Source organism: Oncorhynchus kisutch, linkage group LG6, assembly GCF_002021735.2.
Source record: "Oncorhynchus kisutch isolate 150728-3 linkage group LG6, Okis_V2, whole genome shotgun sequence".
In the NCBI taxonomy this organism is placed as follows: Eukaryota; Metazoa; Chordata; class Actinopteri; order Salmoniformes; family Salmonidae; genus Oncorhynchus; species Oncorhynchus kisutch.
This window is the reverse complement of record NC_034179.2, coordinates 5,987,362-6,006,747: the sequence shown is the minus strand read 5'-3', so window position 1 is coordinate 6,006,747 and position 19,386 is coordinate 5,987,362. Positions and strand designations below refer to the sequence as shown.

The following is a 19,386-nucleotide window of genomic DNA, read 5'->3' as shown; positions in this document are numbered from 1 at the left end:
CCTAGGTTTTCTATGGCGTAGTATCGCTGCTTACTGTCCACCCTGACCGTCTCAGCATAGGGACTTCCTACTCCGTAGCCAATGATGTAACCCCGTACTAGGATGTTGGGGTTGAGGGGAGGAGTCCAGCTCATGATGATGCTGTTGGGCAGTGGTCGGACGTGGAGGGAACTCGGCTGGTTCGGGACTTGGCTCTCTGCAAAGACAATAAGAAAAAAAAAAAATGACAACATGACTTTATCGTCCAATGATCTGCTTTATTTCAACACATCCCAGACACACCCACACCCACAGACAGACAGACAGACAGACAGACACTCTTAGAGAACACACACACACACACACACACAGACACACAGACACTCTTAGAAAAAACTGGCAACACAGAACATAATGCCTGGCAGGCTGGCAGCCTGCTAACACAGAACATAATGACTGGCAGCCTGCTAACACAGAACATAATGATTGGCAGACTGGTAGCCTGCTAACACAGAACATAATGACTGGCAGCCTGCTAACACAGAACATAATGACTGGCAGCCTGGAAGTCAACCCAGCATGGCCTCAGGAACTAAAGATCTGTAGGGCAACCCAGTCACACTCTGCCTCTGCCTCTGCCTCTGCCTCTGCCTCTGCCTCTGCCTCTGCCTCTGCCTCTGCCTCTGCCTCTCTCTCTCTCTCTCTCTCTCTCTCTCTCTCTCTCTCTCTCTCTCTCTCTCTCTCTCTCTCTCTCTCTCTCTCTCTCTCTCTCTCTCTCTCTCTCTCTCTCTCTCTCTCTCTCTCTCTCTCTCTCTCTCTCTCTCTCTCGCCCCCCCCCCCCCCCTCAGGGAATAGAGAGGAAGAGGAGGAGGGGAGGTCTCTATCCCAAATGGCACCATATTCCCTATATTGTGCACTACTTTTGACCAGTCAATAGGTTGTCATTTGGAAGGCAGGCGAGAAGAGACAGACTGAAGTGTCTTTACCGTCAAGGTCATTCTCTGGCGTCTCGGCGGTGAACCACTCGCTGGCCGGGCCCGAGCCGTTAGCTGTCATGGCAGAGACCTGGAAACTGTACTGACTGCCTTTCTCCAGGTCTGAGAAGAGAGGGGAAACATGACAACGACAGCGAGAGATGTTAAACACACACACACACGCACACTCACACGCACACGCACACGCGCACACACACACACACACACACACACACACACACACACACACACACACACACACACACACACACACACACACACACACACACACAGCGGTGCAGCGTCTGGCTGGGTGAGTGGTAACATTCATCACACCACACACAAACCAGAGCCTGAATAGTTGTGGGTTCAACCCACATTGTGTCATTGTAAATAAGAGTTTGTTATAGCATTCAATCTCCCATAAGCCACCAAAATCATCTCTGTGTTCATTGTTAGTGGGCAGCATGTCTTTCAAAAGCTGAATGTTCTTTACTGAATTACAGACGTGTTCGGAGGTGAGTTTGGGACGTCATTCATCCCTATTCTCTTCAGATGATTATAAAATCCCCTCTATCTTCTACTTGGAGACAAAACAGGTCTTATTATCGCCGACAGACAGCCAGCCCTGACAAGCCCAGGAGGAGAGTGTTATGGGTATGCATCCCAAATGGCACCCTATTCCTTATAGAATGGCACCCTATTCCTTATATAGTGCACTAATTGTGACCTAAGCCTTGGTCTAAAGTAGTGAACTAAATCAGGAATCAGCTGTCATTTGGGACACAGACCCGAGGATTAGAAGAGCACACAAGCTGGCCTGAAATGAGTTTCCAATAGGACAGGATACCCATCTGAGATATTCATCAGCAAACTAATGAAAAGGAATATCATTTCCATGCAAACTCAGCATTCAAATTGACATAATACATTATGGCAGTAAAATAAACAGCTAGCTATCTCTGTTGTGGTGAAGCCCCCCCCCCCCCCTTAACACCACTGAGGCCAAATATCCCTCGTCTGTCTCTGCCTCAGAGTCAGACGCTTCGAAAAAGAACCATTTGTTTCGTTCTTCCTTTCATAAGAGTCTCCCATTAAGAGAACACATTCACGTCCCAAATTATAAACTATTCCCTATATAGTGCATTACTTTAGACCAGAGCCCTATGGAACCCTATTCCCTATATATAGTGCACTACTTTAGACCAGAGCCCTATGGAACCCTATTCCCTATATAGAGTGACCTACTTCAGACCAGAGCCCTATGGAACCCTATTCCCTATATAGAGTGACCTACTTCAGACCAGAGCCCTATAGAACCCTATTCCCTATATATAGTGCACTACTTTAGACCAGAGCCCTATGGAACCCTATTCCCTATATAGAGTGACCTACTTCAGACCAGAGCCCTATAGAACCCTATTCCCTATATAGAGCACTACTTTAGACCAGAGCCCTATGGAATCATATTCCCTATATAGATCCACCCTCAGGTTTTTGGCAAAGGACACTTTTCAGCGGGAGCTGGCCCGATCGGCATCTCACATTCCTCGATGAGCCAATGTTTTGGATTGCAATCATCAGCAAAACAAACATTAACACACAATTTCCATTCACCATCACACAACAAGGTTGAAGTCAAGAGGAGTTCCCAAGCAACCTACGAACAGAGCAATAGATGGCCCACCACATCGCCATAGAAACACCATCCATAAAACGAGTTCAACTATGTGAACAGAAAAAAGCTCTTAAGGTGATAGGTTATGTGTTGTTGGCCGACACCCCCTCCGAGGAGGGAGCGGTGGAGAATGGATAACTTATTGGTGAGCGTTAACTACTCATTTGAATTCATTGTTCCACTGTTAAAAGCAACTTGAATTGTCCCAATGATTCATCTCTTTGTAGCTATGTTTTTCAAATAAAACATTTTGATTGCACTCAACCTCAATTTCAGTCTCAGACAAGTTTTTATTTTTGTAGTATTTTTAGTTTTCTGTTGCGCCGTCGTCGGCTATTTCATGGTACGGCGTTGTGTATTCCAACACAGGCTTTAAAATGGAGGATTGTGACCATATATGGTTTTCATTTTGGGGGATGTTTCAAAATGCAAAAGGCCCAAGGTCGTGCATGAGAACTGAGAACAATTGGTATTTATTATCGTTTTTTATTTATCTCAGCAGCATCCTGTCCTGCATACCACTGCTGGCTTGCTTCTGAAGCTAAGAAGGGTTGGTCCTGGTCAGTTCCTGGATGGGAGACCAGATGCTGCTGGCCTGCTTCTGAAGCTAAGAAGGGTTGGTCCAGGTCAGTTCCTGGATGGGAGACCAGATGCTGCTGGCTTGCTTCTGAAGCTAAGAAGGGTTGGTCCTGGTCAGTTCCTGGATGGGAGACCAGATGCTGCTGGCCTGCTTCTGAAGCTAAGAAGGGTTGGTCCTGGTCAGTTCCTGGATGGGAGACCAGATGCTGCTGGCTTGCCTCTGAAGCTAAGAAGGGTTGGTCCTGGTCAGTTCCTGGATGGGAGACCAGAGGCTGCTGGCTTGCTTCTGAAGCTAAGAAGGGTTGGTCCTGGTCAGTTCCTGGATGGGAGACCAGATGCTGCTGGCTTGCTTCTGAAGCTAAGAAGGGTTGGTCCTGGTCAGTCCCTGGATGGGAGACCAGAGGCTGCTGGCTTGCTTCTGAAGCTAAGAAGGGTTGGTCCTGGTCAGTTCCTGGATGGGAGACCAGATGCTGCTGGCTTGCTTCTGAAGCTAAGAAGGGTTGGTCCTGGTCAGTCCCTGGATGGGAGACCAGAGGCTGCTGGCTTGCCTCTGAAGCTAAGAAGGGTTGGTCCTGGTCAGTCCCTGGATGGGAGACCAGATGCTGCTGGAAGTGGTGTTGGAGGGCCAGTAGGAGGCACTCTATCCTCTGGTCTAAAAAATGCCCCAGGGCAGTGATTGGGGACACTAAATTCCCAATCTGGCCCTCAAAACCACCATGGTCACCTAATCATCCTCAGCTTACAATTGGCTCATTCCTCTCCCCTGTAACTATTCCCCAGGTCGTTGCTGTAAATGAGAATGTGTCCTCAGTCAACTTACCTGGTAAAATAAAATCTCCTACCTGTACAGGCATAGTAGGATTGTTTGATAAATACATTTTTTATAGCGTACAAACATTCTAAATCCCGTTTGTAAGTAGTATTCTAGATTAGTATCTACGCAATAGTGATAAATGAGACCACAGGTGTGAAAAGCTCTTAGAGATTTACCCAGATTTACTCTCACCTGTAAACAGGTACCATACGTCTCACCTGTAAACAGGTACCAGGAGACTCACCTGTAAACAGGTACCATACGTCTCACCTGTAAACAGGTACCAGGAGACTCACCTGTAAACAGGTACCAGGAGACTCACCTGTTAACAGGTACCATACGTCTCACCTGTAAACAGGTATCAGGAGACTCACCTGTGAACAGGTACCAGGAGACTCACCTGTAAACAGGTACCAGGAGACTCACCTGTGAACAGGTACCAGGAGACTCACCTGTAAACAGGTATCAGGAGACTCACCTGTAAACAGGTATCAGGAGACTCACCTGTAAACAGGTACCATACGTCTCACCTGTAAACAGGTACCAAGAGACTCACCTGTGAACAGGTACCAGGAGACTCACCTGTGAACAGGTACCAGGAGACTCACCTGTGAACAGGTACCATACGTCTCACCTGTAAACAGGTATCAGGAGACTCACCTGTGAACAGGTACCAGGAGACTCACCTGTGAACAGGTACCAGGAGACTCACATGTGAACAGGTACCAACGTCTCACCTGTAAACAGGTACCAAGAGACTCACCTGTGAACAGGTACCAGGAGACTCACCTGTGAACAGGTACCAGGAGACTCACCTGTGAACAGGTACCATACGTCTCACCTGTGAACAGGTATCAGGAGACTCACCTGTGAACAGGTACCAGGAGACTCACCTGTGAACAGGTACCATAGTCTCACCTGTAAACAGGTATCAGGAGACTCACCTGTGAACAGGTATCAGGAGACTCACCTGTGAACAGGTATCAGGAGACTCACCTGTAAACAGGTATCAGGAGACTCACCTGTGAACAGGTATCAGGAGACTCACCTGTGAACAGGTATCAGGAGACTCACCTGTGAACAGGTACCAGGAGACTCACCTGTGAACAGGTACCATATGTCTCACCTGTAAACAGGTATCAGGAGACTCACCTGTGAACAGGTACCAGGAGACTCACCTGTGAACAGGTACCAGGAGACTCACCTGTGAACAGGTACCATACGTCTCACCTGTAAACAGGTACCAAGAGACTCACCTGTGAACAGGTACCAGGAGACTCACCTGTGAACAGGTACCAGGAGACTCACCTGTGAACAGGTACCATACGTCTCACCTGTGAACAGGTATCAGGAGACTCACCTGTGAACAGGTACCAGGAGACTCACCTGTGAACAGGTACCATAGTCTCACCTGTAAACAGGTATCAGGAGACTCACCTGTGAACAGGTATCAGGAGACTCACCTGTTAACAGGTACCATACGTCTCACCTGTAAACAGGTATCAGGAGACTCACCTGTGAACAGGTACCAGGAGACTCACCTGTGAACAGGTACCAGGAGACCCACCTGTGAACAGGTACAAGGAGACTCACCTGTAAACAGGTATCAGGAGACCCACCGTGTAAACAGGTATCAGGAGACTCACCTGTAAACAGGTACCATACGTCTCACCTGTAAACAGGTATCAGGAGACTCACCTGTGAACAGGTACCAGGAGACTCACCTGTAAACAGGTACCAGGAGACCCACCTGTGAACAGGTACCAGGAGACTCACCTGTAAACAGGTATCAGGAGACTCACCTGTAAACAGGTATCAGGAGACTCACCTGTAAACAGGTACCATACGTCTCACCTGTAAACAGGTATCAGGAGACTCACCTGTAAACAGGTAACAAGAGACTCACCTGTGAACAGGTACCATACGTCTCACCTGTGAACAGGTACCATACGTCTCACCTGTAAACAGGTACCATACGTCTCACCTGTAAACAGGTACCAAGAGACTCACCTGTGAACAGGTACCAGGAGACTCACCTGTGAACAGGTACCAGGAGACTCACCTGTGAACAGGTACCATACGTCTCACCTGTAAACAGGTATCAGGAGACTCACCTGTGAACAGGTACCAGGAGACTCACCTGTGAACAGGTACCAGGAGACTCACCTGTGAACATGTACCATACGTCTCACCTGTAAACAGGTACCAAGAGACTCACCTGTGAACAAGTACCAGGAGACTCACCTGTAAACAGGTATCATGAGACTCACCTGTAAACAGGTACCAGGAGACTCACCTGTAAACAGGTACCAGGAGACTCACCTGTAAACAGGTATCATGAGACTCACCTGTAAACAGGTACCATACGTCTCACCTGTGAACAGGTATCTGGAGACTCACCTGTAAACAGGTATCATGAGACTCACCTGTGAACAGGTACCAGGAGACTCACCTGTAAACAGGTACCAGGAGACTCACCTGTAAACAGGTACCAGGAGACTCACCTGTAAACAGGTATCATGAGACTCACCTGTAAACAGGTACCAGGAGACTCACCTGTAAACAGGTATCATGAGACTCACCTGTAAACAGGTACCATACGTCTCACCTGTGAACAGGTATCTGGAGACTCACCTGTAAACAGGTATCATGAGACTCACCTGTAAACAGGTACCAGGAGACTCACCTGTAAACAGGTATCAGGAGACTCACCTGTGAACAGGTATCAGGAGACTCACCTGTAAACAGGTATCAGGAGACTCACCTGTGAACAGGTATCTGGAGACTCACCTGTAAACAGGTATCATGAGACTCACCTGTAAACAGGTACCAGGAGACTCACCTGTGAACAGGTACCAGGAGACTCACCTGTGAACAGGTACCAGGAGACTCACCTGTGAACAGGTACCAAGAGACTCACATGTGAACAGGTACCAGGAGACTCACCTGTGAACAGGTATCAGGAGACTCACCTGTGAACAGGTATCAGTAGACTCACCTGTGAACAGGTATCAGGAGACTCACCTGTGAACAGGTACCAGGAGACTCACCTGTGAACAGGTACCATACGTCTCACCTGTAAACAGGTATCAGGAGACACACTTGTGAACAGGTACCAGGAGACTCACCTGTAAACAGGTACCAGGAGACTCACCTGTGAACAGGTACCAGGAGACTCACATGTGAACAGGTATCAGGAGACTCACCTGTGAACAGGTACCAGGAGACTCACCTGTGAACAGGTACCAGGAGACTCACCTGTGAACAGGTACCAGGAGACTCACCTGTGAACAGGTACCAGGAGACTCACCTGTGAACAGGTACCAGAAGTTGTTAGGTTCGATGGCCTCCTGGTCTCCTCGTCGGCCGGTCTTCCGGTGTCGGAGCTTGTAGCCGGTGATGAACCCGTTCTGGCTGTTGGGAGGAGGGGGCTGCCAGCTCACCTTAATGCTCTGAAACACAGTCAGGGGAGAGGACACATGTTTACAATGTACATGTGGTTCCTGTGGGAATTGAACCCACAACCTTGTTTTGCTAGAGCCACTAACAAAGCCGTGCATGACCATCAGATTTAACACATAAACACTGAGTGAACAAAACATTAAGAACACCTTCCTAATATTGATTTGCACCCCCCTTTACCCTCAAAAGAGCTTCAATTCGTCGGAGCATGGACTCTACAAGGTGTTGAAAGTGTTTCACAGGGATGCTGGCCCATGTTGGCTCCAATGCGTCTCACTTTTGTGTCAAGTTGGCTGGATGTCCTTTGGGTGGTGTAACCATTCTTGAAACACACAGGAAACTGTTGATCGTGAAAAACCCAGCAGCTTTGCAGTTCTTGACATTACCCGGTGTGCCTGGCACCTACTACCAAACCCCGTTCAAAGACGTTTAAATATGTTGTCTTGCCCATTCCCCCTCTGAATGGCACACATACACAATCCATGTCTCAATTGTCTCAAGGCTTAAAACCCCTTCTTTAACGTGTCTCCTCCCCTTCATCTATACTGATTGAAGTGGATTTAACAAGAGACATCAATAAGGGATCATATCTTTCACCTGGTCAGTCTATGTCATGGAAAGAGCAGGTGTTCTTAATGTTTTGTACACTCAATATAACACCTGATTTAGCAACATACAGTGGCATTCGGCATTCGGAAAGTTTTCAAACCCCATGATTTTTCCACCTTGTGTTACATTACAGCCTTATTCTAAAATGGATTGAATCGTTTTTTTTCCTCCCCTCATCAAGCTATACACAATAACCCATAACGACAAAACAAAAACAGTTTTTTAGACATTTCTGTAAATGTATTAAATATTATAAAAACTGAAATATCACATTTACATAAGTATTCAGACCCTTTACTTTATTGAAGCACCTTTGGCAGCGATTACAGCCTCGAGTCTCATTGGGTATGACGCTACAAGCTTGGCACACCTGTATTTGGGGAGTTTCTCACATTCTTCTCTGCAGATCCTCTCAAGCTCTGTCAGGTTGGATGGGGAGCGTTGCTGCACAGCTATTTTCAGGTCTCTCCAGAGTTGTTCGATCGGGTTCAAGTCCGGGCTCTGGCTGGGCCACTCAAGGACGTTCAGAGACTTGTCCCGAAGCCACTCCTGCATTGTCTTGGCTGTGTGCTTAGGGTCATTGTCCTGCTGCAAGGTGAACCTTCACCCCAGTCTGAGGTCCTGAGCGCTCTAGAGCAGGTTTTCATCAAGGATCTCTCTGTACTTTGCTCTGTTCATCTTTCCCTCGATCCTGACTAGTCTCCCAGTCTCTGCCGCTGAAGAACATCCCCACAGCATGATGCTGCCACCACCATGCTTCACCGTAGGGATGGTACCAGGTTTCCTACAGATGTGACGCTTGGCATTCAGGCCAATGAGTTCAGTCTTGGTTTCATCAGACCAAAGCATCTTGTTTCTCATGGTCTTAGAGACCTTTAGGTGCCTTTTGTAAAATTCCAAGTGGGCTGTCATGTGCCTTTTACTGAGGAGTGGCGTCCTTCTGGCCATAAAGGCCTGATAAACCATAAAAGCCTGATTGGTGGAGTGCTGCAGAGAAGGTTATCCTTCTGGAAGGTTCTCCCATCTCCACAGAGGAACTCTGGAGCTCTGTCAGAGTGACCATCGGGATCTTGGTCACCTCCCTGACCAAGGCCCTTCTCCCCTGATTGCTCATTTTGGCCGGGCGGCCAGCTCTAGGAAGAGTCTTGGTGGTTTCAAACTTCTTCCATTTAAGAATGATGGAGGCCACTGTGTTCTTGGGGACCTTTAATGCTGCAGAAATGTTTTGGTATCCTTCCCCAGATATGTGCCTCGACACAATCCTCTCTCGGAGTTCTACAGTCATTTCCTTCGACCTCATGGCTTGTTTTTTTTCTGACATGCACTGTCAACTGTGGGACCTTTATATAGACAGGTGTGCACCTTTCCATGTCCAATCAATAGAATTGACCACAGGTGGACTCCAATGAAGTTGTATAAACATCTCAAGGATGATCAATGGAAACAGGATGCACCTGAACTCAATTTCAAGTCTTCTAGAAAAGGGTCTGAATACTTACATCAATAAATATTTTATATATTTGCAAAAAAATTGTCATCATATTGTGTTGATGAGGAAAATGTTTTGTTTAATCAATTTTAGGCTAAAAGTAACAAAATGTGGAAAAAGTAAAGGGGTCTGAATATTTTCCGAATGTACTGTATCTACCTCAAATACCTTGTTATTATCTATCCTGATGCCTAGTCACTTTACCCTGCCTTCATGTACATATCTACCTCAAATACCTTGTTATTATCTATCCTGATGCCTAGTCACTTTACCCTGCCTTCACGTACATATCTACCTCAAATACCTTGTTATTATCTATCCTGATGCCTAGTCACTTTACCCTGCCTTCATGTACATATCTACCTCAAATACCTTATTATTATCTATCCTGATGTCTAGTCACTTTACCCTGCCTTCACGTACATATCTACCTCATTATTATCTATCCTGATGTCTAGTCACTTCACCCTGCCTTCACGTACATATCTACCTCATTATTATCTATCCTGATGCCTAGTCACTTTACCCTGCCTTCACGTACATATCTACCTCAAATACCTTATTATTATCTATCCTGATGTCTAGTCACTTCACCCTACCTTCATGTACATATCTACCTCAAACACCTCTTACCTCTGCAGATTGATCTGGTACTCCCTGTATATAGCTCCACATTGATCTGGTACCGGTACTTCCTGTATATAGCTCCACATTGATCTGGTACACCGTGTATATAGCTCCACATTGATCTGGTACTGGTACTCCCTGTATATAGCTCCACATTGATCTGGTACCGGTACTTCCTGTATATAGCTCCACATTGATCTGGTATTCCCTGTATATAGCTCCACATTGATCTAGTACTGGTACTCCCTGTATATAGCTCCACATTGATCTGGTACTGGTACTCCCTGTATATAGCTCCACATTGATCTGGTACCGGTACTTCCTGTATATAGCTCCACATTGATCTGGTACTCCCTGTATATAGCTCCACATTGATCTGGTACCGGTACTTCCTGTATATAGCTCCACATTGATCTGGTACTCCCTGTATATAGCTCCACATTGATCTGGTACTGTCGTTCTGCACCTGGGCAGTTAACCCAATGTTCCCCGGGAGCCGATGACGTGGATGTCGATTAAGGCAGACCCCCCCTCTCTGAGTCAGAGGTGTTGGGTTAAATGCGGAAGAGACATTTCAGTTTATCCCTTTATCCTTTACCATTTCATCATTTATATTTTTTATATATTTTTTAACTCATTGTTGGGCTCGTAGGAAATCATCTCAAGTCGACACCTGTTTTATTCAGCGAACGTGACAAATTCAATTTGGTTCGATTTTGAAAAAACATTGCCTGGTTAGACGAATCCCAGTTCCTTTTGCGTCATGCTGAGGGCAGACTCATGATTTGGTGCAAGAGGCCCGGTGTCAACAGCACAGACTGGTGGCGGTGGGGTAATGGTGTGGAGAATGTTTTCCTGACACACGTTACGTCCCTTGATACTAATTGAGCAACGTTCCCACGCCCCAAAGTATTCTGGAGGCAAAGGGTGTACCTAATAAACTGGTCATTGACTGTATATACCACCTAATTTAACACACACACACACAGATATACTGAATATATATATATATACATATATATTGACTAATGCTAGAAGCATGTGTTTCAGACATAAGGAAGTGGATGGCTGCAAACTTTCTACTTTTAAACTCGGACAAAACAGAGATGCTTGTTCTAGGTCCCAAGAAACAAAGAGATCTTCTGTTGAATCTGACAATTAATCTTAATGGTTGTACAGTCGTCTCAAATAAAACTGTGATGGACCTCGGCGTTACTCTGGACCCTGATCTCTCTTTTGAAGAACATATCAAGACCATTTCAAGGACAGCTTTTTTCCATCTACGTAACATTGCAAAAATCAGAAACTTTCTGTCCAAAAATTATGCAGAAAAATTAATCCATGCTTTTGTCACTTCTAGGTTAGACCACTGCAATGCTCTACTTTCCGGCTACCCTGATAAAGCACTAAATAAACTTCAGTTGGTGCTAAATACGGCTGCTAGAATCCTGACTAGAACCCCAAAAATTTGATCATATTACTCCAGTGCTAGCCTCTCTACACTGGCTTCCTGTCAAAGCAAGGGCTGATTTCAAGGTTTTACTGCTAACCTACAAAGCATTACATGGGCTTGCTCCTACCTATCTCTCTGATTTGGTCCTGCCGTACATACCTACACGTACGCTACGGTCACAAGACGCAGGCCCCCTAATTGTCCCTAGAATTTCTAAGCAAACAGCTGGAGGCAGGGCTTTCTCCTATAGAGCTCCATTTTTATGGAACGGAGACGCAAACTCGGTCTCAACCTTTAAGTCTTTACTGAAGACTCATCTCTTCAGTGGGTCATATGATTGAGTGTAGTCTGGCCCAGGAGTGGGAAGGTGAACGGAAAGGCTCTGGAGCAATGAACCGCCCTTGCTGTCTCTGCCTGGCCGGTTCCCCTCTTTCCACTGGGATTCACTGCCTCTAACCCTATTACAGGGGCTGAGTCACTGGCTTACTGGGGCTCTCTCATGCCGTCCCTGGAAGGGGTGCGTCACCTGAGTGGGTTGATTCACTGATGTGGTCATCCTGTCTGGGTTGGCGCCCCCCCTTGGGTTGTGCCATGGCGGAGATCTTTGTGGGCTATACTCGGCCCTGTCTCAGGATGGTAAGTTGGTGGTTGAAGATATCCCTCTAGTGGTGTGGGGACTGTGCTTTGGCAAAGTGGGTGGGGTTATATCCTTCCTGTTTGGCCCTGTCCGGGGGTGTCCTCAGATGGGTCCACAGTGTCTCCTGACCCCTCCTGTCTCAGCCTCCAGTATTTATGCTGCAGTAGTTTATGTGTCGGGGGGCTAGGGTCAGTTTGTTATATCTGGAGTACTTCTCCTGTCCTATTCGGTGTCCTGTGTGAATCTAAGTGTGCGTTCTCTAATTCTCTCCTTCTCTCTTTCTTTCTCTCTCTCGGAGGACCTGAGCCCTAGGACCATGCCCCAGGATTACCTGACATGATGACTCCTTGCTGTCCCCAGTCCACCTGGCCGTGCTGCTGCTCCAGTTTCAACTGTTCTGCCTTCTTATTATTCGAACATGCTGATCATTTATGAACATTTGAACATCTTGGCCATGTTCTGTTATAATCTCCACCCGGCACAGCCAGAAGAGGACTGGCCACCCCACATAGTCTGGTTCCTCTCTAGGTTTCTTCCTAGGTTTTGGCCTTTATAGGGAGTTTTTCCTAGCCACCGTGCTTCTACACCTGCATTGCTTGCTGTTTGGGGTTTTAGGCTGGGTTTCTGTACAGTACTTTGAGATATCAGCTGATTTGATTTGATTTGATACAGTAGAACCCCAAGTGGCTGTGAAGTAAAAGTAGGCTAGACATACAATGTCAATACCATAACACTGTAACAATGTCAATACCATAACACTGTCACAATGTCAATACCATAACACTGTCACAATGTCAATACCATAACACTGTAACAATGTCAATACCATAACACTGTAACAATGTCAATACCATAACACTGTTACAATGTCAATACCATAACACTGTCACAATGTCAATACCATAACATCAAATGCATCATGGGATAAAGAAGTGTCTTGTACTGACCTCATCTACCCCACTATGTTGTACTGACCTCATCTACCCCACTATGTTGTACTGACCTCATCTACCCCACTATGTTGTACTGACCTCATCTACCCCACTATGCAGATGGCCAGGCTTGACAAATCTTTAAATGTGTAAAATATAAATCATGTCTTTTCACTGAAACAGCTTAGATAAGAGAAACAAAATCTTCATGATAAAAATCCTGACAGGAAGAGGAGGGATTCCATCTGGGCTGGCTTGGATTCAATCTCCAAACATTTGATATTTACATCTTAGTTATTTAGCAGGGCCTCTCATCCAGAGTGATTTACAGTTAGTGAGTGCAGACACGTTCATACTGGTCCCCTGTGGGAATCGAACCCAGAACCCCTGGTGTTGCAAGCACTATGCTCTTCTAACTGAGCTACACTGGACGCAAAACAAGTTACAAGTATTGCACAATATATTACAAAACAATAACATTTTGATGATCTCTTAGAGCAGCTCAGAAGTTGCCAAAATCCAATTAAGGATTACAGTATCTCCAAAACGGTAGTGAAGGTGCATAATTATGTGTAACTACCCAGACTTCTTCTACACTAAATAAACACCGAGTGTACAAAACATTAAGAACACCTGCTCTTTCCAATGACAAAGACTGACCAGTTTAATCCAGCTGAAAAAGCCAGGATCTCTTATGGATGTCACTTGTTAATTAAATCACTTGTTAAATCCGGTGTTTTGTAAACGGACACGTTGACATTATGTAAATCTATCTATAGCATATTATGAAAAGGGTTTTAATGTATAAGGGCATGTGAATGTCCTAGTTTTAAATAATAAGTAACCAGTAATTAACTTGAACATTCAAAACAAATCATATATATATATATATATTAAACTGGTCAGTCTTTGTCATATATATATATATATATTAAACTGGTCAGTCTTTGTCATATATATATATATATATACTGTATATATTATACATGTATTTGTCATGGATGTCTCTGTATCTAATCAGAATGATGTCATTTAATAAGGCGATGAACATGTTTGTTGATTCAACAGAGTCTTTCTTCTTCTTCTTCTTCTTCTTCTTCTTCTTTCATTTCAATAATGAACCAACATCTCCTTTCTCTCGTCAAAGGTTAAAGGTTACAAAACGAAAATAGAATAAAAATTTTAAAAGAGACAGGGGATCTGTAGACGTGTCAAACACAACTCTTCATATACCTCCAGTTCTGCCATCGTGTCATGGGGTTCTACTTCGTGCAAACAGACACCTACAGTACTGAACGCTCTGATTAGTTAAAAAAACTTTCTGAAACCCAGGAGCATCCCAAATGGAAACCCTATTCCCTACATAGTGCACTACTTCTGACCGGGACCCATTAGGGAATAGGGTGGCATTTGTGACACATTCGTTACCTAGTAGACCCTGGTGCCTGTGAGACTGTGAAGGAATGCTATCGTATGTTTAACGACTGTCACATTGACTCAAACATGTCTCGTGTTACTGCCAGTTGTGCGTACACACACACGCGCACGCACGCACACGCACACACGCGCACGCACACACACACACACAATGGCCAAGTGTGCCATCTGCAGAGGAGAGGGAGCCTGTTAACATGCAAATAAACCAATTAGAATTCACACGACACAGCTGCCAATGCATCCAGTCCGGTCTGATCCAGTCTGATCTACGTGCTGCTGCCTTGGATCATACATCCCAAATGGCACCCTATGACCTAGGAAGTGCACTACTTTTGACTAGAGCTCTATGGGAACTCTATTTGGCCTGGGCAAAAGTAGTGCTCTAAATAGGTAATTGGTTGCAATTTGGGATTGCCCTTCTCCACCAGCGACCGAGATTCATTTCCTGTCTGCCTGAAGCTGGGACGGAGCAGCATTGAGCTGCGTTTTTCTGGGATAGTTTTGTCAGGTCTGGGCAAATCTAACGATCTCTTTCTCAATGTTTTGCTGGGATAGTTTAGTCAGGTATGGGCAAATCTAACGATCCCTTTCTTAATGTTTTTCTGGGATAGTTTAGTCAGGTCTGGGCAAATCTAACGATCCCTTTCTCAATGTTTTTCTGGGATAGTTTAGTCAGGTCTGGGCCAATCTAACGATCTCTTTCTCAATGTTTTGCTGGGATAGTTTAGTCAGGTCTGGGCCAATCTAACGATCTCTTTCTCAATGTTTTTCTGGGATAGTTTAGTCAGGTCTGGGCAAATCTAACGATCTCTTTCTCAATGTTTTGCTGGGATAGTTTAGTCAGGTATGGGCAAATCTAACGATCCCTTTCTTAATGTTTTTCTGGGATAGTTTAGTCAGGTCTGGGCAAATCTAACGATCCCTTTCTCAATGTTTTTCTGGGATAGTTTAGTCAGGTCTGGGCAAATCTAACGATCTCTTTCTCAATGTTTTGCTGGGATAGTTTAGTCAGGTATGGGCAAATCTAACGATCCCTTTCTCAATGTTTTTCTGGGATAGTTTAGTCAGGTCTGGGCCAATCTAACGATCCCTTTCTCAATGTTTTTCTGGGATAGTTTAGTCAGGTCTGGGCCAATCTAACGATCTCTTTCTCAATGTTTTTACTTCTTTGGCTCGATTCCTGCCTTTCTCTCCCCGCGGCTTCTCAGCAGGTATTGGAGGTCAGAGGACAGGGGAGGAACATTGGAAACAGGTTGCAAGGAATGAAGCAAAGACAATTAAGAAAGAGGCGCATCAGAGACTTTAAGCATGTAGAACCACAATCCTTCACTTCCCAGCCATCCAGATGTTGTGTCCCTGGCCTGCCGTGCTTGTATTCTTAGATTTCTACTAGCCCGGGTAACATTCGGACCCATGCGATGTTTGAATAGACAACATTTCACTGGCTTGCTAGGCTGAACCCTGATACATTTTCTACTAGCCTAGTCGGAATAGTACTAGCCTCTGGCTAGCGGACTGGCTTCATTTCCATCCCTGCATCCGTCCATGTTTCTTCATCTTGTCAGATATACAGACAGGCACCGAGGCAACCCCTGAGGCAGCCCCAATCCTCTCTCAGATCAAGTTGAGCGTGTTCAATATTCATCTTGTGTAACCCTCGTGGATATAGAAGAATCTATTAACATTTACAGCCACCTGTTCCCTCGTTCAGACCATGATCTTAATTGATTACAACAGGCTTGATTGCTGTAAAGGGAGGCTCGTTGGAGCTCTCTGTGTGTGTATGAGCGTTTCTGTGTGTGTGTGTGTGTGTGTGTCTCTCTCTCTCTCTCTGTGCTAAAGCTCTGGAAGCCTCTGGAGGTTGGAATGGTGGCATGGTGGTGATTAAGAGAATGGCAAACACACAGAGACACACACACACACACACACACATGCACACATACACACACGCACACTGATTGAATGACAAGCAGTAAGTGTCATTTGGCCTTATTGTACCAGCACTAATTGCTCCACTAAGAAAAGCACAGGGGGAAATCTGCCCAGATACAAGGGAGGACAGGGAAGACTGTAGCAGGCAAATAAGCCATTAGATTCACCCCCAGTGAATTAATAGTAATTTATACATGCATATTATATTATATTATACTTCATGTATGACACAACATATTAATTATAGGGAAATGGGTAACGAGAGAAAATGGCGTAGTCGGCTGAATGTATAGCATTACATAGAACACTGTACATCACAACGCATTTCATTTTTACCATCAGTGAGTCAGTGCAAATGGAAACCTTTTAGGACAATAATTCCCTCTTTGCACCAACGACAACAGTAACTAGCTGGCTGTCATCTTAGCCCATAGACAGTCATGGAGAGAATTCACCTCATGTTGACGGTAGTAGATAGGAAGAGAACATAGAAGTCTACATTATGTTTTATAGTCTACATTATGTTCTACAGGTCTACATTATGTTCTATAGTCTACATTATGTTCTACAGTCTACATTATGTTATATAGTCTACATTATGTTCTATAGTCTACATTATGTTCTATAGTCTACATTGTGTTCTATAGTCTACATTATGTTCTATAGTCTACATTATGTTCTATAGTCTACATTATGTTCTATAGTCTACATTATGTTCTATAGTCTACATTGTGTTCTATAGTCTACATTATGTTCTATAGTCTACATTATGTTCTATAGTCTACATTATGTTCTATAGTCTACATTATGTTCTATAGTCTACATTGTGTTCTATAGTCTACATTATGTTCTATAGTCTACATTATGTTCTATAGTCTACATTATGTTCTATAGTCTACATTATGTTCTATAGTCTACATTATGTTCTATAGTCTACATTATGTTCTATAGTCTACATTATGTTCTACAGTCTACATTATGTTCTATAGTCTACATTATGTTCTATAGTCTACATTATGTTCTATAGTCTACATTATGTTATATAGTCTACATTATGTTCAATAGTCTACATTATGTTCTATAGTCTACATTATGTTCTTCAGGTATACATTATGTTCTATAGTCTACATTATGTTATATAGTCTACATTATGTTCTTCAGGTATACATTATGTTCTATAGTCTACATTATGTTATATAGTCTACATTATGTTCTTCAGGTATACATTATGTTCTATAGTCTACATTATGTTATATAGTCTACATTATGATCTTCAGGTATACATTATGTTCTATAGTCTACATTATAATCTACAGGTCTACATTATGTTCTACAGTCTACATTATGTTCTATAGTCTACATTATGTTCTATAGTCTACATTATGTTCAATAGTCTACATTATGTTCTATAGTCTACATTATAATCTACAGGTCTACATTATGTTCTTCAGGTATACATTATGACCTATAGTCTACATTATGTTCTACAGGTCTACATTATGTTATATAGTCTACATTATGTTATATAGTCTACATTATGTTATATAGTCTACATTCTGTTCTATAGTCTACATTATGTTCTATAGTCTACATTATGTTCTATAGTCTACATTATAATCTACAGGTCTACATTATGTTCTTCAGGTATACATTATGACCTATAGTCTACATTATGTTATATAGTCTACATTATGTTATATAGTCTATGTTATGTGCTATAGGGCTACATTATGTTGTCAATGTCTATAGGGAAAAAACAATCAACAAAGCACACCCTGTATGTGTATTTAATATCTCTATGGCTGTCTATAAATCAGGCAGGCACTAGACAGGAATGTCTGATTTTGCCATTCATATCACAAACCCCCCAAAAATGATTACTCAATCTACTTAATCTTCAAATGGACACAAGTGTCAAACTAGAATATTCTACCTGCGATGGGAGATGATTGGTTGGTAGATTCAGCCAATGCCTCTGCACCGTGAGTTTCTCCCGGCTCTCTATTGGCTAACAAAGGGCCAAGTTTGACACGTTGGTCCAACAGACTCTTCACGCATTTGGGCAGTTTCTGGGAATGAAATTATTCCACAATTGGAAAAGAGAAAGGCCTTTGCTTAAATGCTGTGACGTAAATACTGCAATGCAGAGTGAGATTTGAGTCTCTGTGGATTCTATCCACTCTTTATTTATCTGTACTAGTGCAGGTTGCTATTGCAGAGGAAATCCTCCTTAAAACCTATTTATATTCAAAGCCAGTTGACCTTGCAAGAGTCATGGCCTCTTTTAAAACTTCACACAGACAGAGTAATACCTTATACTTGTTTATATTGTGATGAAAGGTTGAAAACATTGAATATAAATAATAATATAAGCGTTCCTGAACTTTAATGAACCTTTTAATAAAAACATTTTGTCATATGATTATTTCTAAAATAGTACCTATTAACCTGCCTGTAAAAAAACACATTGAAAACTCACCAGTTCAGCAGTTATCTATCAATTTAGTCACATTTTCATTACAATGGGTGATCTTCAGTACAATGGGTGATCTTCAGTACAATGGGTGAGTTTCAGTACATTGGGTGATCTTCAGTACAATGGGTGAGTTTCAGTACATTGGGTGATCTTCAGTACAATGGGTGAGTTTCAGTACATTGGGTGATCTTCAGTACAATGGGTGATCTTCAGTACAATGGGTGATCTTCAGTACAATGGGTGAGTTTCAGTACATTGGGTGATCTTCAGTACAATGGGTGATCTTCAGTACAATGGGTGATCTTCAG

The 19,386-nt window shown here is 43.8% G+C and overlaps 1 protein-coding gene across 1 annotated transcript in view; it reads right to left on the bottom strand.

The window, feature by feature from the left end:
* The window catches only part of dcc (DCC netrin 1 receptor), a 699,685-nt gene that overhangs the window by 188,471 nt on the left and 491,828 nt on the right, over positions 1-19,386 (bottom strand). Inside the window, exons 13-15 of the mRNA XM_031825895.1 lie at positions 7,335-7,476; positions 966-1,076; positions 2-196 (exon numbers count right to left, since the gene is read on the bottom strand). Coding sequence (XP_031681755.1) covers positions 2-196; positions 966-1,076; positions 7,335-7,476 — 448 coding nt within the window. The remainder of the gene's footprint in view (position 1; positions 197-965; positions 1,077-7,334; positions 7,477-19,386) is intronic.